The 27,752-nt window shown below is 43.0% G+C and overlaps 1 protein-coding gene across 4 annotated transcripts in view; it reads right to left on the minus strand.

Annotated features, from left to right (window-relative positions):
• Positions 1-27,752, minus strand: part of glra2 (glycine receptor, alpha 2) — a 215,694-nt gene that overhangs the window by 84,948 nt on the left and 102,994 nt on the right. For all 4 annotated transcript variants that reach the window (XM_068039864.1, XM_068039861.1, XM_068039865.1 and 1 more), the window contains one exon: positions 16,794-17,008. In XM_068039864.1, the coding sequence (XP_067895965.1) occupies positions 16,794-17,008 (215 nt within the window). The remainder of the gene's footprint in view (positions 1-16,793; positions 17,009-27,752) is intronic.

Here is a 27,752-nt window from a genome sequence, read left to right on the forward strand (position 1 = left end):
CTGGGAGAGTGCATTGGGAGCTTCACTCGGAGATAGACGTGCTTGATGCCGATATTGGGTGATTAAACTGAAAAACTGTTTTACTTCCAACACAGACATCCTTCACACTGATGAATCTGAGAACGGCCTTAAAAAAACTTCTCTCTATATGTTTGCTAGGTTTTTAAAATCTGGTTACAGCTATACCATGCCTCTGAATATTTTCATCCATTAGACAGCCCGTGCCCAGGGATCCTCCAACTTCTAAACTGTGCACTGACTACAATTTAATATGTGTATAATGTTCTTTCAACTGCAATCTTCTGCATTCTTCACAAAAGCACTTCTTCCATATCATCTCACCATCACGTTTAGGTGCTGGAGTGCTTTGAAATGACTGCGAGAAGCATCTTGTGATTTGATGGGACAGTTGCTGGAGAATGAAAAAGAAACCACTTAATGTAGATAGGTTTCAACTCCATTTCTGATATTAGAAGCTACCATAAATTAAGCCAGTGTTCAAAAATATGAATTTTGCTGAATCTTCCCTGGAGTATTCATTAACAGTCTGATCTTTATCTGCAGACCTTTGCATGAAAATTATATTGTTCAAACTCCACATAATGCAGCACTTTCGCAATGGCAATATGTTGCTATTGGTAACAACGCAGACAGACTGAAGGTGTTGCAGTGATTGTTCAGCTACTTGCACTCGGAATATGACACGAACTCTGTAAATTATTAAAACCTGCTTTGCATTTGACTCTTTAGAAAGTTTTTAATCCTGCAACAAAAACAGACCTGTGAAGAGGAGGACGAATGGTATTAACTGGATCAAATCAACAGAATAGACATTCCTATGTTCCCATTTGTCGAGATTTTTTCGAGCTTTTTAATGGTACGACCTTATTCCATTTTCAAATGGCAAAAGAGCTGCTATCAAGAGCCAAGTTTTCTACAAGATTTCTGTATTATTGATAGGAGTGACAAAAATGAAGTGTTTGGAGAATTAGAATCTGTTGCTTAGTAACCTGCTACAGGCCTGAACAGCCCATGGGAATATGTACCCAAGATGTCTCATAAGTGTTTTTTTTTGATAATCCTATGAATCTTACTGCACAAGAATGGAATGAGGTGATCGAGACAGTCGCGTTTTATTCAGCTGCAAATCAATCAGGTTTAATTTCTCTCACTGGTAGCTTCATAACTGGAGACATCTTGAAATCTATGTAATAAGCTTATTGATCTGCAACCACTCTGAAACCTCTTCTGCCCCCGTTAGTCTCCAGTTTAGGCAAGCTTAGTTTGAACTGCTACTATTTGTTGAATTTTTAAGAAATGCCCTTGAATAAAAAACAATAGAACTATCACTGTTTATGGAAGGTTAAAAAATTGCAATAAGCAGGAATATTCTGATTTGTGGGGAATGCCAGGAAGATAATACTTTACTTCAATGTTAGGGGTTTATGAGCTAATCATTTTCATACTCATCAAGATCCTTGTTATAAGAAAAAGAAGCCAGCAAGCAGTAGTGGGAGTGTATATGGTCATTTTTTGTTCAAATACGTGACAGGAAAACCAACCAGAGTGAGTGGGAGCTGACGCTCTCCTGTTGCTCACTTGTAATGAAACCTCAGGTAGTTAAATGGCATTTATCCACAGCTTCATGCCACTACACAACAAAGAACAGACTTAGCAGTTTATTTAACTGTAAAACGGTCAGAGTCGAGTGCTTTATTGCGAGTGATCTCAGGAAATGCTTATTTCATTTGTCTTCTTCATCTTTTCTTTCATTGTCTCAAATTTTCTCCCCTCTTCTCTTGAAGATTCTGGCTGATTTCCCCAGTCCCACATCGCCCCACCAACCTGCCCCACCCCCAATAATACACAGAGCATTAAACAGAGAAAAATTGACTGACAAGCACATTCTGTGGCACAGCTTCACAGATACAGGCACTCTCCAGTACCTTACCTAAATGAACATTTTTTAGGCTTAGGCCTAGGCAGTCACTGCTAGCAAGGAAGGGGATGGGACACTATAGCCAAGGCCAATACTTTCCTAAACTGATGTCACACATTTACACTTTCCATCAGGGTAATTAAATGGGAATTAGGAGTGGGAACCTTTCCCTAATCTTTCCTTTCCTTTTCCCAGGGCTTCTGACGTTTACTAGAGTGCTCCCATAATCTCCTGGCTGTGATTGGCTAACTTATTGTAGATTAGGAACCAAACCCAGGCCTTTTCTGCACTGTATAGAGATACATTTCAGAGATACTTTCAGATGAGTCATTAAATTGAGGCTCCATCTGCCTGTACCTGTGATTCACCTTGCTAACACCACATTACAGAATTGGAAGAACAGCAGGGAATTCTGTGAATGTCCCAGCCAATACCACCAAGAATGGATCTGCTGGTCATTCATCCAATTGCTATTTGTGTGATCTAGCTCTCATGAATTGGCTAGTTCCTTTTCCTGCATGACAAGAGGATAATTTAAAAGCACTTTGGGATATTTCTGACAGATAAAGTACTATTATAACTGCAAGTTTTTCTTGATTTCCTGAGCTTTCCCACTTTGGCAGCATTGGCTTTTAAAAGGGGCTAAAGTTGCTTTATTTATTTATTGAAGTCTGGCATATAACACTTTTTATGTCAGCATTTTATATTAAGACTGCCTATAAATATTTATATTGGTTTTCCAGTAAGTAACATTTACATTGACAATCTGTGTGTAAGCTGACACCTGTCTCAAAGTAGTTGCAGGCTCCAGCTACCAGGTGACGCTGTAGCTCCAATCTGACAAAGTCTCTCAATTGCGTCTCCCAACTTTTGCTGCCATTTTATTTTAATTTTATTTTGCTTTCTCTTCAGGCAAAGCATTTTAAAAAATTTTGTTATCTATTTCTTTTAATTTTGGAAAACTGATTTACTAATTTTCCTGTTTTTAAACTTTGTCTCCCCCATCTTTCTACTAGCAGCTCTCTCCCACGAGCTCCAAAACCTCTGCTTCTCATGCCAACAATTCTCTCCTGGCTTAAAAGAAAGTCAACTTCAGCCTGCAGCCCTGCCTGTACTGTCCACTAGCTGACTCAAAGATATAGTAACACGTCAGGCTTGTTTGGCTACTCCCTAAAAATATTTGAGCCTCAGGCCTATGGTCCATCCCTGATAGCTGGATGAAAATAAAGGAAAATATTGACCTGCATCCCTGCTCCTCTCTGGCTAACTGACCTGAAAAGAAAAACATTTCAGGCCTGTGGCACCTGTTCCCACACCTTGCTGACTCAGATAAAAATAATACCTTGGGATCTTCTGTCCAGATCCCTGCTGTCTGTCAGTGCCTGGGTTAAAAAAAAAAGTAAAATATCTCTGGCCTACATCATCAATCGCCATCCCATATTGCCCCCTAAAATGGAAAACTTGAGAGCTTTAGCCCCAATTATCTTTCACTGTTGACTCTTGGGGCTGGATTTTGTATTCCCATCACTGGGAGCGGTGATGGGCATGGAATATGGCATCCGTCCCCCACGGGACCCACGCTGCCGCGATTACGCAGCAGCCATTTTACATGTTGACGTCAGCCGCACCCCCTCCCACCCAATCGCATGGTGGAGGTGGCCTCGGCAACGCCATTTATGGTGTCGCCTGTTGAGGGAGCAGGTGCTGGCACCATTTTTCAAAGGCTGCCAGCCCTGCAACAGTTCACCATAATGCAGAGTTCACCCCTTCCTCCCCACACCAAGAGTGCAGAGTTCACCCCTTCCCCAACCACCCATCAGAGTGCAGAGTTCATCCCTTCCCCACCTTGGTGGCACCAGCTTTCCCTCGACGGGAAAGTGAAGGTGTGTGAGTGCCACACATCGTGTTGAGGATCGGGAACTGAAGGTAGGATTACTATGGTTTATATTTTAATTCATGCAAATGTGTTATTTAAATATACTAACTCAGGTCCTGTCGCAGAGCGGTGGAAGGACTGCCACGGAGCTTCCCCTCCACCGGAAAGATTGGGCCCGACAATCCTGGCGTCGGGTTCCGTGGCATCTATTTTCCGTCCCCCCACCCCCACCCCCACTCCCACCGTCACGGAACCAGACATTGGGCTGGAGACAAAATCCAGCCCTCAGTAGTCTTCTTAATTTATGATTTTGGTTCCAAGTAAGCTCACTGTCTGACACTTGCTCCCTTTTCCCTCTGAATTTTGTTTTCATATTCAGCCGTGATCCTCGCCATTTGACTTGACACCCTGGTACCAACTGTTCTTTCTCTTTTTGAATGATGACTTGGCTCCCACTCCGCATTCTTCCCAGCTCTGCATTGCAACCCGTAAAGATAAAAGTACAGTTCTGCTCTCAGATGTGCTGCCAAGAGTTTAAAAAAAAAACACAGCTTTAACACTCTGTTCCCATTCCATGCTTTTCACACCTCAGTAATGTGGCTCCATTAATTGTAACAACTGTTCCAAACTGTTTAAAAATAAAATTCTTGCCCTGTTTCTCACTCCTCCTGGCTCTGCAATACAGCCTCATTAATTGTAATTAAAAAAAAACTAATATTTGGCTCCCAGCTGTTTAAAAATAAAACTGTGGCCCTGTTCCCAACTGTTCACTCTGCCAGAAAAAGTAATGGCACAATTATCTTACTTTTATATAGCAGTGCATCCTCTGACTCATTATGAGCAACATCACCGGAGAACCACTAATATTCTCTCCAGTGAGTGGAATAGGATCAGTCGATGGATAAAGGATAATGGGCAGCTCATGCAACGCTGCCTGGTTTGTGCTATTGCCCAAGACAGATTTCTACTCCGGTGTCTTTTACTGGGTAAGCTGAAAAAGTTCAGGGTCATTCAATACTAAAGTTTTGAATTCCTATCTATCATTGTAAAACCTGTCGGAGCTTCAAAATGTTAGTGAAGCATGTTAAGACGTAATAGCCTGCTCGATAGCGTCATGTGGCATTCAACTGACAGTATCTGGGGAAACATGAAAGCAATCAATAATGAATGTATGATGAATGAACTTGCTGAGTAATAAAAACAGTCCGTGTCCTAAGGCTGTAGAATTATGCAGCAAAAAAGCTCATTTTACTGCACAATCCCAGCAATCTTTGCTGTAGTTTGCTTCATGGAGAGCCAGGATCAATCGAGATTCTAATCGAAGTTCCATTTGAAATCTCAGATGTCTAACATCCAGTGAGGTTAATTAATAAAGGAAAATATCCCGTGGGGGAGGGAGGAAGGAAAGGAAGGTAGGAAGGAAAGGAAGGAAAGGAAGGAAGGAAAGGAAGGAAGGAAGGAGCTAACTGAAGTATTGCATCCAGTTCAGGGCACCATACTTCAGGAAGAATGTGAAGGCGTTAGAGAGGGTGCAGAAAAGATTCCCAAGAATGGTTCCAAGGATGAGGAACTTCAGTTACGTGGATGGATTGGAGAAGTTGGGACTGTTTTCCTTGTAGAAGAGAAGATTGAGAGGAGATTTGACAGAGGTATTCAAAATCATGAGGGGTCTGGACAGCGTAGATAGGGAGAATCTGTTCCCATTGGTGGAGAGATTGAGAACAAGAGGGCACAGATTTGAGGTAATTGGCAGAAGGAACAATAGCGACATGAGGAAAAACTTTTTCACGCAGCCGTCGTTAAGATCTGGAATGCACTTCCTGAGACTGTGGTGGAGGCAGGTTCAATCGAGGTATTCAAGAGGGAATTGGATTATTATCTGAAAACAAAGAAAATACAGGACTACGGGGAGAAGGCGAGGGAGTGGCACTTGGTGAATTGCTCCTTCAAAGACCCAGCACAGACGTGAAGTTCCGAATGGCCTCCTTCTGTGCTATAATCATTCTATAATTCTGTGATTCTAAGTAATTTTGAAGTGGAGTCACTGTTGTAATGTAGGAAGCACAACAGCCAATTTTCACACAACATGTTCCCACAAAGGACAATGTGATAATGATCAGGTAATGTCTTTTTAGTGATGCTGGTTGAGGAATAAATGTTGGCCTGGATATTAGGGATAACTCCCTTGCTCCTCTTTGAAATAGTGCCATTGGATCTTTAACGTCCACCAATAGGGAAGGTGTGGCTTCAGTTTTAATGTCTCATCCGAAAGATGGCACGTCCGAAAGTGCAGCATCCTTCACTCTCACACTAGACTATCAGCCTGGATTACGTGCTCAAGGCTCTGGGGTGTGGCTTGTACTCACAACCTTTTGATTCCGAGGTGAGATTACACCAACTGACTGGCACGAAGGAGGCGAAGCCATAGGCTTGCCCTAGTTTGATGACCAGTACCATTCTCTTGTTATGCTTTCTCCCCACACACTATTCACACTCGTTGTCATGTATGATGGCACTCAAGCACAACATCAGGGTACACGATGAGCAATTTTTAGAATGTGCGCTTCTGGCGCAGAGCTTTGCCCACCAAGAGCATGCATCAGCCAATTATGAGCACACTCCTCACTATTTCCCATTCATTAACTTCAACCTTTTTCCCTGTCAGAAACATATATTTTTAAGGTTAATTCTACAGCATATTGCTCTGTGGGCAATTCTTGAAAGAGTTGTAGAATTCTAATATCTGGGCCATATCTGTTTCCGTAGGCTTACCACAGAAATCACTAAGCAGTCCCACTGTACAGAATGGAGCAGCACCTCAGAAAGCTCTGTGTCACTTGTTCCATCCATCATATTTTTATCTCCACTGCATACTCAAAAGAGAGACTTACTCATCTTTGGGAAATCTTTGATGCCATATCACTCTCATAAGCCAAACTATATGACATGGCACACCTTTCACATTCCAAGCAAGCCTTTCATTGATAGTGGGTTAGGCCATAAAAGTGTCCACTCACACTCACTTGCATGCTGCACGTTCTTGCACTCTTGGTTTGAAAAGTACAGCAGCCAAATGTATAGCAGTGGCAGGGCTCATGTAACAGTCAGCACTTTGTCTATCATCTGTGATTGCAGCAAAAAGCACACAACAGAAGAAAGAGGCTAAAAACTGGCACACCTAACCTGAAGACCAACCTATTTAGAAAAATTAACCCCAGGAATTATGGTGCACCACGCATTAGAGAGGGACATGAAAATACATACAATTACATAGAATTTAGAGCACAGAAATTAGCCATTCAGCCTAACTGGTCCATGCTGGTGTTTATGATCCACACGAGTATCTTCCAACCCCTCGTCATGTAATCCAATCAGCATAACCTTTTTTTCCTTTCTCCCTCTTTGTTTATCTGGCTTTCCCTAAATGCATCTTTGCTATTCATCTTGACTCCTTATGGAAGTGTGTTCCAGCTTCTCACCACTTTCTGGGCAAAGAATAATTCCTTATTGGATTAATTAGTGACTATCTCATATTTGTGGCATCTAGTTTTGATCTCACTACAAGTGAAAACATCTTCTCCACATCCATCCTACCAAACCATTTCATAGTCTTAAAGACCTCTCTCATGTCAGCCCTCAGCCTTCTCAGATAGCAAACCTATGTCTGTAGGCTAATACACTTTCTTTTTTCAATGAATTTGTTACACACTTAGGGATTAGCTCAGCAGGAAGCTTAGCAGGTCCCACAACATCAAGGTGTGGATTGTGCTGGCCACTGAAATGTGTTATAAGACGTGCCTTACAAATTGCTTCTTCTGTAGGTGCAGCTGAGGAGCAGCAGCGCACAGAGCTTGAGGTAATGTGGTCAACTACCCTACAGGCCTGTTACACACACAACCTGCAGTGAACATTAGCCCAAGTCGTGGTCAGCAGCAAGGCTGAAGCCATCGAAGATGACAGTATGCTCATATCCTCCTTCTCACATTCCATTCCATGGCAAGTACTGTCCCATCATTATAGTGAGGTTGTGCAGCATGCAGCTGGCCACTATGAATCTTGAAAGTTCCTCTGTCGAGTACAGCAGGTTTCCTCCAGAATGGTCCACGCAGCAGAAGCATTGTTTCAGCATGCCAATGATCTGCTCTATCCCATTTCGTGTGGCTGCATGGTTTTCATTGCATGTGCCCTGGAGTATGTCACCTATGGATAGCCCTGGTCACCCAGTAGCCACCGTTTGGTTTGTTGTGGTGGCTCAAATGCAGCTGGCACAACATACTGCTGCAGAATGAAGGTATCATGACAGCTGCCAGGACAGCGGGCATGGAACTGCATGATTCTCTGCCTGTGGTCACACACCAGCTGGATGCTGAGCAAGTGGAATCCATTTCGTTTGTGGTATACAGCAGAATTGACATGCAGTGCCCACAAAGTGATGTGTATTGTAGGATCAGAATTCCTCTCCCCCACTGGACTTTAAAACTGGACTTTGTGGAGTATGGGGAAGGAACCCCAACCCCCACGGACAATAGTACTGTGAATGAGAACCAAACCTCAACACAAAGCACACAGAGGCAGGCTGCATTCCGATGGGTCAATTTCAAACATTCCAACATCACAACAGAACTGATACTGTTAAAGGACTGTAATTTGGGGCATTATTATGACAGTGACACATGATAACTGCCATTGTTACAACTAACCGGCCCCAGACTACAGCATTCACTCCTGTCAAGACAGGACAGAAACCTTTTCATGTATATCAGCTCTGGAGCCTGGAATACCTCACCTTGGTGGAGTTCATTGTTCTCGGTCATGGAAATAACATCAGCACTGAGTGGATCTGTCTGGACCAGGCAGGTAACAGAGGAAAGAGATTAAAAGATGCTAAGCACTGACCATCCAGCAGGATGGCTTCAGGAGATGTGTTTCGATAAGGATATCATAAAAAGGACAACATCGAAGTGTTTGGCACTGCAGTCAAGAAGGAGGGTCAGGAACGATCAACCTGGCTCATGGACCTACAAATTTTCATCGGAAGGACCAGCCGCATGGAGGATTGTAAGTTATCAGCCAAATCTGAGGGATATTTGGGGCTGAGAGTTTAAAGTAATTTTAAGTGTAGCAACCAAATCCTGGGAGGGTTTGGGGTTTTGAATTGAGTGAATTTGGGGGAGAAATGTGGGGTTTGCCTGTGGTTTTTCGAAAAAGGTTTATCTTATAAGTTGTGATGACTTGTGTGTTTGGGTGGAAGCCGAGGTTAAATCGTGGAGGGTTTTAAATCGGACTAACCAATCAAGGTGTCGTGTGGTGACCTTTAAATTAGTTTAGAGATTTTTTTGTAGCAGGGTGTTAGGAGGGTTTAATAAACAAGCTTATGGTTCAGCCCAATCCTGTGTCTGTGCAATTTGTCCTTTATAAAATCCTAAAGTCAAGAACCATCAGTAAGGGGGGAAATGGGAGTGGGAACCTGTTAACAGTATGTGTTCAATGTCACCCTGCACCATGAGGAAACCTGCAATCCTGCCAAGTTTGCATACTCAATCTGCCTGCTGCTCTCTTGAGAGAATGAAATGTATCTAGCTCTCTTTGAATAGAGAGTCACAATGACCTCCCTTAAAAAACAGTGAATGACAAACTGCGAGATGTTGTAAGTATCTCCAGCTCCAGTCTGGAAGAAATCAAATGCATAAAAGTATATTGCCATGGTCACCTTCACACCCAGTGGCAATGCCATCCTTGCCCTGCTTTGAGGTTGCAGTTGTAGTTGTAGCAGGTGGCTGATTTCATGAAGACATCCTTATTGAGGTGCAGACATCGCTCATAATCTTCCTCACTGAGTTTAAGGCAGGAGAATTGCTCCATGAACACCATGGGTGGATATGGCCTCCTTCTGAGAGCCCTTGTCCACCTCCTCCATCTTCCAGCATCTTGTGCTGCTCTGCAAACCCTCTGTTGATTCACACAGTCATGCTGTATTCCAAGGGGAATACGGACTAGTGTATCCATGTCTGCGAGTAATTGGTTTGTGCAGGTCTTGAAGTCAGCAAAATGTCCTTGAGCACCTGCCACACCACTCCCTATAGACCTTTGAAACATGCAAGAACTATGGAAAGCACCGAACACTTGTAGAATCATAGCAACAGCCAGAAGAAATCAACCAGTAATTAACCTTTAGGTTGTTGATTCGTGGATGATTCCTTTAAATAGCATTGATTGGGAGTGCTTCCTGCTGCTGGATGTGTGTTCAGCTGTGTGAGGTTAAAAGACAGTGTTAGCTGGAGCACTGAGCTCCAAAATAGCACTGCCGATGGCAAACCAGCGTTGCATGCTGTTTAACATTGACTGCCTGCTCTGCATACTTCTGGTAGATGTAAGATATGCGTCGCTAACACCCTCACCAAGATGGCATCCAGTGCAATTCGTAGCAGAAATGTGCACACTCACACACATGGTCCCTGAACAGCACCTGTAGCACCCAAACAATGCACACTGCCAAGCCCAATTTCACGCCCATTGTCTGTGATGTTATGCTTTTGCAAAATCCCAGTGCTTTGCTAACAAGGTAGGTCTTCTCTCCAATGCAAAGATGTGCTCCCAACCCCAGTCTCCCCTTGGAAACCCATCATGGGGCAGGGGAAGGAAGGGGTGGAGATTAGCTGTGGTAGGTCTCAGACCCTGCCACAACATAGCAGCCTCTGTGCTGTCTTTTAAAATGGAAAAAATAATTCAACACTTTGATAAACAGTGACTAAGCTTTGTCATCAATTGTGATAGCTTTTTTATCAATTCAATTTGAGAGGGGTCCCTAATTCATTCATAACGGCACTAGATACCAGGGATAAACAGGTGTCTTTTGCCCAGTGTTGCTCTGGTGGATGCTGTATTTCTATGCATTAGAATATGCCCACCCTTATAATGAACAAAAATGTCCTGTCGCTTATACCAGGAAAGCCTGGAAGTGGTAGGGGAGAATAGGGAGCCAGTGGAGCAGCTCCTGCTAAGGATGGGAAGGATTCAGAGAGAGAAAAAACAAATATGATGCCTGGTCTTATATCACTGAACTAGAAAAAGGCATGTGAATCTATATTTAATGAAAAAAGCGGTAATGGTGAACAGGGTCCAAGCTTTTTAAAGAAGGAAGGGAATTGGTAAGGTAGATACAAAGACCTTATTTTAAGCTTGAGAAGTTGCAAGGTATACAAATAATCCCATCTTCACAATTAGGGCTATTGACTTGTGGAATACAATGTCATCCAGCACAATGAACAAAAATTCGTTTAAAACATTTCAAGGTGAATGTGTTCAATTTCTGTTTTAAGAGCAACAAAGGGATTTGGGTTTAAAATAAGTACAAAATGGTCAAATTAAGTTCCAAAACAAGATATAGACTATACAGCACATTTATTGAACTAAATTACCTTTTCATTTTCTACATTTTTTCTTCTCACAAAATCAAACACCCAGAAATTATTTTTTTTCTGAACCAAGGAAAGACAGTAGATGAGGCATCATCTGCCAAAAGAATATAGGATTGGTAGAAGAAAATTGAGACCATTTTCCTAAAAAGATTTCAAAGAGAATTAGATCCAGCAATGATTGCCCGGTTGATGACAAGCATCACAGACAAGGATGTTTGTCAATCTGCAGTAACAAAGGAGTCAGATTTATCCTGTTGGTAATTTTAACAAATAATTTACTATGCATAGAAAACTGGGAATGATGGATAGGTTGTGTGGGTTTAATGGCTGCAATTATACCGAAAGTTTTAAATGCCCCAAAACCTGTTACATGTTTCATTTTTAAATTTAATTAGTATTAATTATTAAAAGTTTTTTAAAATTGATATAATCTATTCAGTTGATCAGAATGTACTGAGGATATTATAGTCTTAATAACAGTTCAGTACTGGGGCAGCAGATTGTGCTCTAATTGTGCAGAAGTAAATAGATTTGTAATGCTCAGTCATATATTATCACAAATCCTAAAAAGTTTGCACCGTTTTCAGGGAGCAGAAACTCACCATACGAGTTTGTATTAAGTCATTACAAAAATACATGCGCAAAATGCAAATTCACCCAAACTTTTGCTCGAATTCATTTGGGCTGAATTCTTGTAACCTCACACAGACTGAATGTACTTACATAGGTTTTGACATATTTTTGATAAACCTGCTTGGCATGCCAGCCCACAGTCAAATATGGGACCTTGAGTCAAACACTCAATTGTCTGTGTGATTATTCTGGATTCATTCTCGGGATGTGGACATTGCTGGCAAGGCTGGTATCATTGCCCATCCCTAGCTACCCTTTAGAAGGTAGTGGTGGGCTTTCTTCTCCGACTGCTGCAGTCTGTGTAGTGAAGGTACCCTACAGTGTTGCTGGGCAAGGAATTCCAGGATTTTGACTGAGCAGTGATAGATGCTCAGGATGGTGTGCGACTTGGAGGAGAACTCAGAGGTGATAGTAACCCCATGCAGCTATTATCCCTCGAAACAGGTTTAAGAGGTGCTATTAAGGAAGTCTTGGTAAGTTGCTATAGATAGTACACGCTATATCCACAGCACACAGGTGGTGGAGAAGTTGGATGTTCATGCTAATGGCTAAGGTGCTGGATGATGTAGAGTTCCTTGAACATTATTACAGCTTCACCCATCTGGCATGTGGAGAGTTTGCCCTTGATCCCCACTGACTCCTGTTTTACTAGAGCTTTACTTGGTGCTACACAAGGTCGAATGCTACCTTGATGCAAAGAACAGTCACTCTCACTTCACCTCTGGAATTCAGCTCTTATGTCTATGCTTGAACCAAGGATGTAATGGGGTCTGGAGCATTAATTGCTTAGCTTGGATTTGGCCTGCTTTTTGTGGGCAGGACATACCTAGTGATTTTCCACATTATCAGGTAGATGCCAGGGTTGCAGGTGTACTGGAACAGCTTGGCTTGGGGTTTGGTTAATTCTAGAGCATGGTTCTTAAGCACTACAGCTGGGTTGATGTCAGGGCCCGTTGCCTAACAGTGTGTCCACTGCAGTCAGATATTACTTGATGTCACAGGAAGTGAGAATTGAAGACTGGCACCTGTGATACTGGGGGGTTGAGGAGGAGGCCAAGAAGGATCATTCACTCGACTGAAGATGGTATGTGCTAGGCTCCTCCATCATTGAGGATGGGGTGTTCATGGAGGCTCCTCCTCCTGTTAGTTGCTTAATTGACCATCACCATTCATAACTGGATGTGACAGGGTTACAGAGTTTTAACCTGGCCCATTGGTTGTAGGATCTCTTAGCTCTGTTTATATCATGCTGCTTTTGGTGTTTAGCATGCATGTCGCTTTGTGTTGTAGCTTCACAAGTTTACCACCAGCAGCAAAGCATACCTGGTAATGACATTGTGTAGTCGGAATGCATGGTAAAATCTCAAAGCCAATAATTGTCTAAAAATTCCTCTACGTACTACATCTTTGACTAAACTTTTGGTCACCTGTCCTTATGTAGCTTGGTGTCAAATTGTTGTCTGATTACGCTCCTCTGAAGCGCCCTGGTATATTTTACTATATTAAAGGGGCTATATAAATGCAACTTATTGTTTTTGTTATTTATCACAAATACAAAGCCATAATGGGTAACTGATTTTGCCCAAGGGGTAAATGCAATGTATGGTGGAATTTTCAGCCCTATCAGATGCCCAAAAGAACATCTATTTAACTGGACTCTTATGCAAATGCAGCCAGCAGAAGTAAAGCTTTTTCCTATTGGAAAACTGGAAAGAAGCATCAGATGAAAAGCCAAAATATCTCCTCAAAGTTAGCAAAAATGTGGCATCATGAGAGTCTTGAGAGAAAGCTGTTTGCTGCCCTCTCAGCAAGTGGAATGCCATGACTGCGGGATGGGAAGGGGTTGAACGGGAAAAAGGTATCTCTATTACACGTACTTTATCCAGGTATACTTAGTGATTTCTGTCATTGAACTAACAGTAAATTATAAGTAGAAAATCTTCATGAAGTATAAAGATTCATACTCTGCTGGTGAGTATATTGTTAAACTAGATAGTTTCATAATGGAGCCAAAAATAATGTAATCTAGAATCCATTTGTTGAGGATTAATCCTGGCACTCTACAGTGTGACACACGTCTTTATGTAGGTAATCTGCAACATACAGGGCCCTTATCAGTGCTGCACAATTGAAACATATGCCTTCAGCAAGTTTGCAAACCTTACTATACTCCATTTACCACAATTAGTAAGACAATACCGTCTTAATACTGTGAAAAAGCAACATTAATAAGCCAGTTTATTGCAATTCTAGGATCTGTAAATGAGTTTTGTAGTGTGTTAACTGTTTCAAGATTGTCGATCTGATTTTAATTAAGAAAAAAACCCTCAGCTGTGTTTGATTGACGCGTTTAATATTTATTGAATATTTTTAGCATGGGAGAGCAGCATCAACACATCATTGAGAATAACAACAGCTGCAGGAATATAATTTTTAAAAGATTTAAAAAATTACATTTCTCCTATTGGTTGTAATGCATGTCTCACATGTGTAATAATTCTACTTTATGGATTTAATTATTTCAAATTCTTTTTTATGGCCCATAGCTTCATCTTTCTTGCCAATATTCTCCAAATCCATGCTACCAAATGCATTGGGAATATCATGCTATTTTGCTCATGAGATCTGAACTACAATGTGAGCACCATTACATGTTTGTGGTTTAATCCACAAATGGTATATGGGTGCGGAGTGAATTGCTTTGAATCTAAACTGGGCTCATTCAGTAGAAACAATTTTAAGTTTCAGTTGAAACATTCAATTTCAATGGAGCAACAGTTTAAATGTGAAAGGTTACAGAATAGTTTTGAAGTGACTTATAGGACCATCTTTGTTTTGGTCTCAAATTTTGAAGAAATTCACCAAAGAGTGTGGGTTTCTGGTAAGGAAGGCTAAAATAAAATTGGTCATAGCAATTTCTGTAACAAGACCTGAATGAAGGTATGATCTGGATAGGCCAGCTGCCATTTCTCATTCTTTCATTCTCATCTTCTAAAATCTTTCGGCTCCATAAGCAGCTGAACTAGATCCTGCAGGATAAACATTATATCCCATGAAAAGTGTAAGGTCTTATGAAATGTAAAGGAAATCTGGAGGACAATTCGACAGTTTTATATAATTTGTGGATGAATCAGACTAAGGCAGGGACGCAAATCCTTATTTAACACAAAATATTTTCCCTTCAGTGTCTTGCGCCTTTTACTGAAGGGATTGACATACTGGTGTTTGGTTTCAAACATCCTCCAACATTTCATCCAAGCATCCTTTCTTCATTGATGCAGTGAGCATTGGCAGGCAAATGATAAGGGCATCATAAATAGGCTTGAACTTGTCCTTTCCCAGTGTGTGCATCCATGTCTTTTGCTGCAAGGATCACTGAATAGTGATCAAAGATAGGAATCTTGCATGATTACCCCCCTCCCTAGCCGGTGGTCAGTAGCAGCCCCAGCCTGATGGAGATCGGCAAAATCAACACAAACATTGGACCTCTGGTCTGTTGTATTCAATTACATCTGGCTTTGGTTATAAGTGATCAAGGTAACTTTTGTAAACCCTCATTTAAAAGTATTGGTACTTGGTCCATGACTGTTAATGTATTGGTCACAATTACATTTTAAAAAATGTAATTTTGGAGGGAAAATTCTGATAGAAACCAAAAAAAAAGTGGTCAATTCTTCTTTGAATTATCTTCCTTTGTTTCCGAATACCTCATGCTAAAAGCTCTTTCGTGCATCCTGCCTACATTGAAAACAAAGCTCATTGCACTATCTATTGATCGCATTCTTTCCCAAGACTTTAAAAATAGTGGAATTACTTCTGTATCTAAGTCCTCCCTTCCTCACACAATCTACGCACTTTTAAAACAAGTTCAGTGCCTCTGAGCCACTAACCATTGATTGAGCTCATCTTTTCCTCAACTTTGATGACGTCTTACAGTAAGAGGGTCACTGACCTGAAATGTTAACTCTGCTTCTCTCTCCACAGATGCTGCCAGACCTGCTGAGTATTTCCAGCATTTCTTGTTTTTTATTTCAGATCTTCAGCATCTGCAGTATTTTGCTTATATATTACAGTATAGTCCCTGGTTTAGGTATCTCAATTTTAAAAATAATGGAAAATGTCATTCCTTAGTTGTTAATAGGGAGGTAAATATGGAATGGCAGAACATGGATTAATGGTCTGAGTCAAAAGAAGGTGATTAATTGCTCTCTTTCAATTGTTGCTAAAACTTGATAAATTTCCTGCTTATGGAGGTGGGTTTGCTGTTGCTGGAAGCTCTTAACTAATCACAAGAAATAACAATGCAGAAGACCCAAGATGATCTACCTCCCGAAAATGAAACCTATTAATATAATTTAACAATATTTTATCGAATCAGACAATTTCAATTAATAACACATCTAGTCCAAACAACCAACACCAATTAATAACATACCAAATCCAAACAACCAAATTCAATTAACGCCATACCTGATCTAAATAGTAAATTGTAAGTAAAAGAACCTGTAATCTGACATGCAATTCAAAATAGCTTGTACCAACTCATGTACCCATCTTTGGCATTACAGAAACGTTCTGAAGCTGCATTAAACTTAAAAATATCTAATGCTAATCTAGGTAGAAAATGTTCCCAATTAATCAAGTTTTCAGACTATAGCACATCAATTAATAACATCCCAGTACATTATCACAGCCACACCAAAAGCTACTTGTAAAGATGACATTCTGTCTAAATAACTTTACATTGTATTCCAATGTAGCAGGAATCATTCAATGTACTAACAAATTATTGCAAATTGGTTAGCAGAAGGCAGACATCAGAATTCCTTATCCAAAAAAAATTGTGTTCAAGACCTAAAATTTATTGACAAATTAATAATATGTTAATGAGAATTCAGTAGTATACAATTGTCTGGCAATGTCTCACCTTTGGAAGTGAAGCTCGAGAGCCAGAACTTTGTGTCGTCATTGTCAGCACTGTTGTGATGCCTAGAGCTACTCTTGCTGGAGCAGCATCCATGTTAATCCAGAACGATACCCAGGACAGAATGACAATCAGCAGACTTGGTATGTACATCTGGATTAAATAATAACCCATCTGTCTTTCCAAAAGGAACTTTACTTCAATGCAGGTAAATTTCCCTGTTAAAGAAAAAAGTGGCATCAATTAGATAGACCCATAACACACTCTTAAAGCTTTAGTAAATTTGCAGCAGCATCCTACACTGCCCTTGGTATCTCATCTTACTCATGTTTCATTGATAATTGTATTGTGAAGGGCATTTAGGAAGTTAGTATTGCCTCAGTATGCTATATCTTTGAATACAAAACTCAAGTACAGATGAAAGAAATGGCAATTATTCTTTCATTAGTAGCAATTCAATTGAGGATAAAAAGTAAGATGTCATTGTAATCTCAACCAATTCCTTAGTTGCAAGAATCCACAATGCAAATTGCTCATGACTCATCACTGAATTATCAGTTGATGCTTGAAGCAAATCCAAGATTAGGTAGCTGGAGAACAGCACTGTGTGCAATCCAAAATAACTGCATTGATACACTTTTCCCCTCAGCACATAAGGTACAGTGGTATAATGATTATGTTACTACACTAATAATCCAGAGAATATGGGCAGAATTTTCCCCTTGGAAGCGGGAAACAGCAGTTGGGATTGTTTTCAGGTCCCAAACCTGCCTCTGGTGGGGAACTGATTAAAATCTCAATTTTTATGTGGGTGAGCCCTTAATTGATATTGGGATGGGTTCCCTGTCCAATTAGAGGTGGTGGGGGAGGGAACGGAGCTGGGACAGATGAAGTGGGAGACTGATTTAGGTTCCCCATGGCAGCCATCACTGAGGCTGCTAATTCTCCTGAGGAAGAGATCTGCCGAGTGTGCCAAATCCTTCCACTGCAACAGAGGGAAGCAAAATGTCACAGGAGAGCTGGAGGCCTGGCACCCGAGGCAGGGCTGCCCTTCGCTTCATAGATGCTGACCTAGATCTAATGTTGTAGGCTGTGAGAGAGAGGAGGGTGGTCCAAAGAGGCCTGGGTGCACATTGCTGCTGCCAGCGGCAGAAGTGAGACTGGAAGAACCTGGATTCAGTGCCAAAAAGGTCCAACGACCTCATACACTCTGGCAAGTTGAGTGCAACTCCCAACCCTCCAGACAGATCTCAGGGCTTGCATCCTCCAGCAGACACACCAACTAAGCAGCCTCAGGGTACATGCCACTCCTGAACATGGGTGGGGTGTGTACCCAGGGCACTTACTGACCCCTCAGAATGGCTTACAACCAAAGTGCTGCTGAGGACCTCTCCCCACTGAGACATGCAGCTCATAATGCATTGGGGAAAATGACATTGGACACAGAGAACAGCACTCTCTTTTGTCCTCGCAGGAGAAATGGGCACGCAATGTCTGGGAGAAGGTCTAGAAGAGAGGAGCTGTGCCATTCTTCGACAGAATCACCCCCAATGGAGCAGGCAGTGATGGAGATAGCCAGGATAGTGGAAGAGGAGGCAGTCGGGGCTGGAGAGTCAGAAGCTTATGGTGGACCTCGTGATTACAGAGGGCAATGTGGTCATTAAGTGGGTGCAGTGCACTCCACCCTACCTGATAGTTGTAGCTCACTGAGTAACACTGGGCAGCCTCAGCACTGCAGCAGCTTCTACTCTCCTCAGCTAGCTTTCATCATCTCTTCTTGTGTCTCCCACAGGTCCAGACGTCCACCCCAGGGCACCCTCTCCCCCTCCCTCCGTGGGCCCAGAGGAGTGATAAGGAGATGAAGAAGCACCGCCACACCTTACAAGCACACTGTCCACCAGTGCAGATACTCTCACCTCGGTGGGTCCTCCTGTGTGTGTAGATAGGGGGGCACTGGGTGATGATCATGGCATGAGTGTGCAGGAGGAAGTGCTAGAGGCAGAGGGAGCTGTGGTCAGTTCCCCTTGGAGGAGGGAGTACAGACATGGCCTTGTTCAGCTTGACACAGATGCAGGGCCTCAGAAGTCAATGGAAAGGAGGCTCTACCTTGAACAGCAACAGACGATGTGCTGTCACATGTCAGGGTTCCCTGAGACAGAGGATGGAGAAGTCCATCCAGCAGCCTCTGGAAATGCCCTTACAGGCACATCACAAGAAGGACAACCGCCACGTGCATCTCAGTTGCAAGCTGAGATGAGTGAGCAGGCTGCCCATACTTCCTCCAAGGCCACTAGGAGAACACAGCATACAAGCAGCCGAGTGTGGAGGACACCGCATCACGCAGAACACTAAGTGGGTCACTGGAGTACCTACTACTTTACTCTCTTTGCACTGTATAAATGATGACATTTTAAGGCACACATCTGGATTTCTTTCATTGCTGCCGTGACAGGAAACATGGTATGAGGTGGTGAAAGAGATAATGGGATTCTCCACAGTGAGGGCAAAACCTCTGGGCAGATGTGCTTCCTTTATTGGCAATAAGTGATTAGATGCTCCAGGCTGCAGCTTCCATGAATATGTTAGCACAGATATCTCAGACTCCCTTCCATGCCATGCCCCTCAGAGGGGCTCAGTTGAAACATTCCTTAATTAGGAGATCCCAGACATTCATGGCATCCTCATGAGCCATGCCCAGCCACCTCTTTGTGTAGCTGGGGTACCTCTCTGTTCAGCATCATCTTCCTCCACCCCCACATTTTCCTCCTCTCTCTCCTTCTGCTCCTGCTTTTTCCCCAGTGAGCTGTCTCCTTCCAGGGCCTCACCATCTTCAAGGTCCTCACATCTCTGGAGGGCCATGATATAGGGAATGCAGTAGACCACCACAATTACTGGGACCCTGTCAGGAGGGTATTTGAGGGTGCTACCCGACCGGTCCAGGCACCGGAAATGCATCTTCAGAAACCCAATGGCCTGCTCAATGGTTGTCCAACTGAGAAGGTGGTATTGATTGTATCACCTCTGTGCCTGTATCTGGGGATCCTGTAGAGAGGCCTTTAGTCTTGTCTTTAAGGAATAAAGGGATTTCCCTTGTCCCCTTGGATCCATTCACGCATTTTGGGAGATAGAGTGAAGATCTGAGGCAGCCTGGACTGGGGGAGGATGGAAGAGTCATGGTAGCTGCCAGGAAAGCCAGCGCACACATAGAGGAATCTCTTGTTGTGGTCGCAGACCAGTTGGGTGTTGAGGGATTGGAAGCCCTTCCTGTTGATGGATCTGACTGGGTGGTAACTGGGTGCATTAATGGCCACATCGATGATGCCCTGCACTTGGGGGAATCCAGCAATGTTGCTGAAACCCACTGCCCTCTGCCTGTGAGACCACATCTGTCGTGAAATGAATGTGCTGTCCAGCTCTGGCAAATAGGATATCAGCGACCTGTAAGATGCACTGGTGTGCTGCCAGGAGAGTCGCAGTCTTCTGTGACACTGGGTCTCGGTCATCTCCAGGTAGCTCCATCTTTAGCAGTAGATCCTGTGTTGAAGGTATGGCCTCCGTTGCCTTCATACCCCACTTTCCTCTCGTGCCCTCCTGCTGCTCAGGTTCCGCCCTTCCTGTGGATGATGTTGCTCCTCATCGCCACTGGTCCCAAAATCTGACAGTTGTGTCCCCATTGCCAGTTGCAGCCTTCCTTTTGGACAGGTGGCCACCTTACTGTGATTGGCAGCCTTGCCCCCTGCTGTTCTACCCTCACAATGCCAGAGACGATGACCCTGTTCAATGCCCAAGTGCTGAGTGCCCACTCTCCCCCCCACTCCTCCACCAAACCAGCGCAGTACCAAGGGCACCTCCTTTCAAAAGGCCAAGTCCCTCTCTGTCCCTTTTATTCACTGGTCTGGCCATGATTGGCTCCCCACCCTGTACCCACCTCTCTTTAGCTGTTCAGCAACAGATGGCAATGTAACCCATGCGCCCCTGTGAAAATTTCAATCTCCCCCTTTAACAAACTCAGAATAAGCTCTTTGCTAACAGTCATGCTAGGCCCCCATCATCAAGAATGCAGTACATCAATTTTGTCATGAACATCGATTTTTAACTGTTGTTGGAGTGAGGAAATAGATCTGCCATGGCTGGAAAAAAACATTTACATACTAATAGAAATCGAAGGTGAGGAAGCGCATTCCAGGGCCTGCTAAGGAGGATACAATCCACAAGGGCCAGGACTGGTTAGACCAGCTGGTCACATGACTACCTGGCTGTTCCAGGGTTTTCTTTTGAACTGGCCACAGAGGGTTTGGAGGCAGAGTGTCTGTTTGCTCCGGGACACTGAAGACACAAGAACCCCAAAAGAGAAACAGTGAACAAGGTTTAAGAAGAATACTGGGCCCCAATGGAAAGCAAGATCTACCTACAATCAAGGACTCTACAGTGAGCTCGAAGAACCATAACAACAACTCTTCAGATATTGCCTCAAACTTTTCCACTTTCAGAGAGTGATGCAGCACTGAAACAGGCCCTTTGGCCCACCAAGTCTGTGCCGACCATCAACCACCCATTTTATACTAATCCTATATTAATCCCATGTCCCCTACCACATCCCCACCCTCCCTCAATTCTCCTACCACCTACCTGCACTAGGGGCAATTTACAATGGCCAATTTACCTATCAACCTGCAAGTCTTTGGCTGTGGGAGGAAACCGGAGCACCCAACAGAAACCCATGCAGTCACAGGGAGAACTTGCAAACTCCGCACGGGCAGTACCCAGAACTGAATCCAGGTCGCTGGAGCTGTGAGGCTGCAGTGGTAATCACTGCGCCACAGCACTTTATTTTCCTTCTGCTCTTTTCTGTCTCTTGCATGTATGTATCGCATATGCATGTTAGAGTGGGCACATCGTGATCCATAGGTGTTAACCGAATTAGAGTTTAAGTTTAACAAATTTCAACTTTTCTTCTTTAAACCTAAGAAAGCCTGTTTGTGCTGGTTTCTTTGCCTTATAATTGGAAAGCGGTGAACAAGGATTCACCAAGGGGGATCTAAAAACACAGTGTGTTTAAAAATAAAACCCTGTTACAGTAAGACCAGGTGAAGGCTGAAAGGGAACCCTAGCTCTCTTTCTCACCTGGCTGTAACATAACTTTAACTGGATTTAATTGGGATGTGGGTGTGATCACTGTCCCGCTCTCCTCCCACCCTGGTGAACATGGTCAGTGCCGGAAACAGCATCTCCAAACAAACATTTCGACCAGCTCTGGTATGTTTGGGCCCGCCACCTGTCCCTGGGGGGACCGAAAATTCAGTCCCATGTGTTCAAATCCCACCCCAACAGTTTGAGAATTTGAATTCAGATTTTAAAACCTGGAATTAAAAATCTGATATCAGTAAAGCTGTCAGATTGTTGTAAAACCAGTTCAGTAACATCCTCTAAGCAAGGAAACCTGCTCTCCTTATCCAGTCTAGCCTACATGTGACTCCAATCCCACTCTTAACTCTCAGCGTAACTAGGCATGCGGTAATAAATTCTGGTATTTCCAATGATTCCCACGTCCTCAGAATGAAGAACAGGAGGATAGCGTATATCCGACAATTAGTCAAAAGAAAATTAAAACAATACCATTTACCCACAAATGCAATTTAAATGACATGGAGTTTAACCACCCTCGTGTCAATTTTTGTTCCTAGCAATTGGTGCACTGTGAGCTTTCCACTCATCCCTAATTAACTATGCAAAGTGAGCTACTCGTCTGAACTGAACTTGTAGCTGTGAGCTTGTCAAATGGGCAATGCCTACAAACTCCCAATTCCAGGTCCAATAAGGGGCTGGGAGCTTGCCTCCACTATATAAATGAAGCTGACTCCACTAAAGCAGGCTGGGTCAGCATAGTAATGGGCAGTAGGTGCTGATATGGCTACCATCCAACTAATGTCCAATTAGAGACCTGAATTGAAAAGCTACTCCTTCAGTGCAAGTATGTTAGGCTGGCCTGAAATGTCTATTTGGGGACTGCAGGCTACATTAACCAAACCAGGATCCAGAAAAAAGGATTCCACGTCTGATTACTCAGACCTCGTATATATTTTTTTGCAGTGATACTGATGGCTGCAAAATCTATCTTGTCTTGTAGTAACATATGTTTTACTAGGTTGATAAAAATGACCACCATAATTAATATGATTATGTATAATTTGCTATCAGTGCCACTTCTTGTTGTGTTAATATTGTTAGAAACACTGAACTTTGTAACATGATTATGTTTTAAAAGTTGTGATTTCTAAAAGTTTATGATGGAGTCTGGAAGGTCAGGTGACCTCAAATCCACTCTGCTAGAGGACAAGACAGATAAAAGACTTTTCTTGGGAAAAAAGAGACTGCTGGGGTAACACCCAAAGAACAATGTGTTTCGCCCTCCCAGACTTTTGGGTCATAAACAAGAGGATCAGTGATTCTGAAGATGCAAATGTACCTAGCAGCCGCTAATACCTGAGAAGAATAGAAGGCCCTGGTGGCATTGTGCAACTAGACTTCAGGACTTTGCATATTGGAACAGGAAAATAAGCTATTAACTTTTAAGAGAGAGAGAGACTGAGAGTGAAACAGTGAATGGCTGCAAGGACTTGAACCTGTTTTAGAAGTTGATGTTTGTCGAAAAGTAGAAGACCAGCGGGATCACCAAGAATCGCCTTATTCACGGACATCCAGGTTGAAGGTGTTCGGAGAAGTGAGTGAAGAGGGCACTGATTTTTGAAAAGGTCTGGTTGATCCAACCCATTGCAACTGGGAAGAGTTTGGGACTTTTAACTACAAAGATTTCGCCATCAAGCAGACAATGTGGTGCGAGGTTTCCAAGTATTTTAATAAGTGAAGAAAATACCTTTCTTTGTAATCTGGGGTATCAGCTACTTACAAACTTCTTTTTAGTTAATTGGGATTTCTTTTAATTAGTTATCAAAAAAGTCCTAAAACATGAAATCCTGTGTAATTCTTTAAATTGGTCTGGGGGTTCATATCTTGTATTTTGAAGTTAACAGTCTCACTAAGATCATAACAATATTGATGTCCTGTGTACTGTGGCAGAATTCTTAAAACTTACAGGTTTCAATAGTTCATTTGGAGCATCAGAATATTTCTCAACATCTATTATATCCTGAACCGTTGGAATATTTTATACACTATGGAGCCTCTCTGTTGCTGAGTATGGATCAGGAATTTGGTTGAGTATCTGATTTGCAGCACTCAGTATTAAAAGGAACCTCTGCTGATGGCCAGCGGTGGCCTCACTAGAGTCACTTAAATATTGTCACCACACTGACATTCACTTTATTCAGACAAGCTGCACAACCAACATTTGCCACACCCGTATAAAATGGGCAAGATACCAATCTACTGATCTCACCTGCTAAAGCTGGATTCTTAAAGCTAGTTTTCAGTTCTCAAAGTTAAGCCTAAACTTGCACTTCCTTTTGACAGAAGCTTAAATATATAATTGCATTTTTCTCCCGACATTCATTTTGTTTGCTGCAAGAAGGTGCCATTTTTGCCAATCTTTCCTGCAATATTAGTAATCCTGGCTGCAAAGGAACTTGCAACTAATTACTTGGATGTTTCTTTTTAGATTTACCTCGGCATTTTTTATGATGCCAGTAAACCTCTTGCTCGTTTGCTTGTAGATACAAGAGACCTAGGAGACAACCTATTCTCTGGGCCACCTCAGCTCTGGCATTGACAGTGGCCTTCCATTCCAGAATGGGCTACCTCCTTTGCTGAAAATCTTGCAGCAGGAGCCCCAAGAGAGTCTTTTTTGACTGCTGGACAGCCTCCTGTGATTTGGAGGCCCAACATCATTTATGATTGCCAGGTAAGCTGCTGTGTGCCAAATAAATGACCCAATACAGCTCATCAGATTCAGCTACCGCAATAGGCTAACTCCAATTGCTAAAACAATCAATTAACTGACCCTATCTTTTATTTCATCATCCCAGTCACATTACCTAAAGCTTAAGTAGACACTCTTAAGGGTATGACATGTCAGGACTTAACCATAAGCGTGACCTAAGATATGAGAACCACAATTATCTAGAATAAGATGTGTAAAGACCAAAAACTTAGCATCCCTCTTTAAACATGGGTGGCAGCCCTTTAAAGTTGTTGCCTCATTGGATTTGCTGTTTCCAGTAAATTGCACTCCCTTTCTGCAAGTTTTTCATGCAGTGGCAGCCTAGTTGCACAAAATCTGGTGAAGCCAGTCGCTAAGGTGAAGGGTAGGACCAACAAGTCCAGGGAACCCTGGATATCTAGGGATATAGAGATTGGATGAGGAAAAAAAAAGGCTTATGGCAGATTTTCAAATTTTCAAATCCTCTCTGGCCACAGGAGAGGTACCAGAGGACTGGAGGACAGCGAATGTGGTACCATTATTCAAGAAGGGTATCATGAATAAACCAAGTAATTACAGGCCGGTGAGACTAACATCAGAGGTAGGGAAACTATTGGAAAACATTCTGAGGGACAGGATTAATCTCCACTTGGAGAGACAGGGATCAATCAGGGATAGCCAGCATGGCATTGTCGGGGGAGATCGTGTCTAACTAACGATTGAATTTTTTGAGGTGTTGACTAAATGTGTAGATGAGGGTAAAGCAGTTTAAAGGCCTGCTCAGGTCTGGAAAAAGAACCCGACCTGAACCCGACCAATCCACAGCGGTCCCGAGCCCGACCCCGCCCGAGTCCCTCCAATTTTGCCCCGCGCCCGACCCGGGCCCAAGCCCGACCCTGACTCGACCCGACCCGACCATTCCTTGACTTGCCTTCCGACTCGGAACCTCCAGGAAGCTGCAGCGTGTGCGTGATGATGTCATAGTGACGTTACTCACTCACTGCGCAGACTCAGTTTCGTCCCAATCGCCCAGCTCAGCTAAGTTCTTTTATTTTTAATACTTACCGGCAGAGCACTTAACGTGTGTGTCTGGCCCAACCCGGACCCAGCCCAACCCGTCCAAGCCCGACCCGACCCGAGCCCGAAAGCCGGATCCAGAAGAGGGGCCCGACCCGACCCAACCCCAACACCACGCATGTTGTCGGGTCCTGTCGGGTTCAGGTCGGGTAGCAGGTCTTCAAAGCAGTTGATGTAGTCTACATGAACTTCAGTAAAGTTTTTGATAAGGTCCCACATGGGAGATTGGTTAAGAAGGTGACAGCCCATGGGATCCAGGGCAATTTGGCAAATTGGATCCAAATTGGCTTCTTGGCAGGAGACAGAGGGTGATGGTCAAGGGTTGTTTTTGTGAGTGGAAGCCTGTGACCAGTGGTGTACCACAGGGATCGGTGCTGGGACCCTTGCTGTTTGTAGTGTACATTAATGATTTAGACGTGAATGTAGGAGGTATGATCAGTAGGTTCACAGATGACACAAAAATTGGTGATGTCATAAATAGTGAGGAGGAAAGCCTTAGATTACAGAATGATATAGATGGGCTGGTAAGATGGGTGGAGCAGTGCCAAATGGAATTTAATCCTGAGAAGTGTGAGGTGATGCATTTTGAGAGGACTAACAAGGCAAGGGTATATACAATGGATGGTAGGACCCTAGGAAGTGCAGAGGGTGTACTTGTCCATAGATCACTGAAGGCAGCAACACAGGTTGATAAGGTAGTTCGGAAGGCATATGGGATACTTGCCTTTATTAGCCGAGGCATGGAATATAAGAGCAGGGAGGTTATGATGGAGCTCTATAAAGCACTAGTTAGGTCACAGCTGGAGCACTGTGTACAGTTCTGGGCACCACACTATAGGAAGGATGTGATTGCACTGGAGAGGAGATTCACCAGAATGTTGCCTGGGCTGGAGCATTTCAGCCATGTAGAGAGACTGGAAAGGCTAGGGCTGTTTTCCTTAGAGCAGAGAAGGCTGAGGGGAGACCTGATTGAGGGGCATTGATAGATTAGATAGGGAGAAACTTTTTCCCTTAGCGGAGGTGTCAATAACCAGGGGGCATAGATTTAAGGTAAGAGGCAGGAGGTTTAGAGGGGATTTGAGGAAAACTTTTTTTCACCCAGAGGGTGGTTGGAATCTGGAAATGCACTGCCTGAAGGGATGGTAGAGGCAGGAACCCTCACAACATTTAAGAAGCATTTAGATGAGCACTTGAAATGTCATATCATACAAAGCTACGGGCCAAGTGCTGGAAAATGGGATTAGAATAGTTAGGTGTTTGATGGCCGGCAGAGGCACGATGGGCCGAAGGTCTTGTTTCTGTGCTGTATAACTCTATGACTCTATGACTGTGACTCTCAGATAGCAAAGATTATATTTACAGAACAGAAATAGGTCATTCAGTCCAACAGGTCCATGCTGTGATTATGCTCCACATGAGCCAGATGCAGTGGGCTTTCGCACTGAGGTCTTGATTAGAATCCAGCACATACTGTTAGCTATGGGACCTTGTGTGAAATGAGTTGGACTTGTCCGCACAAAGTTCCCACTGGACCAGGTTCTCCAGCAGACAACTGGCCATAATTAGACACGAAATTGAGAATCACACTGAGGGAGACCATAAGAAAGGTATATTTCTGAAGATCTGTTCTAAACCATAATTGGTCAGAATAGAAACCTTTACTTTTCATCTGGATGTATCTGTGGTACTTGACGTTGACTTAGGAAGGTGAAAATTTCAATTCGTGTGTTCATGCCTCTATTCTAAAGAAGCAGAGAGAGAAATTTCAAGAGGAACATGGCAAGCATGTACACAATAATATCACTGACAATAATTTCCACCTTTAAGTGGCAAAAAGTAGAAATATGTTCCATTTGCAGCAATGACATTCTTCACTTGATCAGCATAAGAAAATGTAAACCATTTATTTTGGGGACTATTTTTGGTTTAGGTAATGAATGGCAATGATATAGGAGGAATTATCTTGGAGTAATTGCTGTGTCAGACAGCATAATAGAGCAGTATTGACA

The sequence above is a fragment of the Heterodontus francisci genome, chromosome 10 (assembly GCF_036365525.1).
Source record: "Heterodontus francisci isolate sHetFra1 chromosome 10, sHetFra1.hap1, whole genome shotgun sequence".
Taxonomy (NCBI): domain Eukaryota; kingdom Metazoa; phylum Chordata; class Chondrichthyes; order Heterodontiformes; family Heterodontidae; genus Heterodontus; species Heterodontus francisci.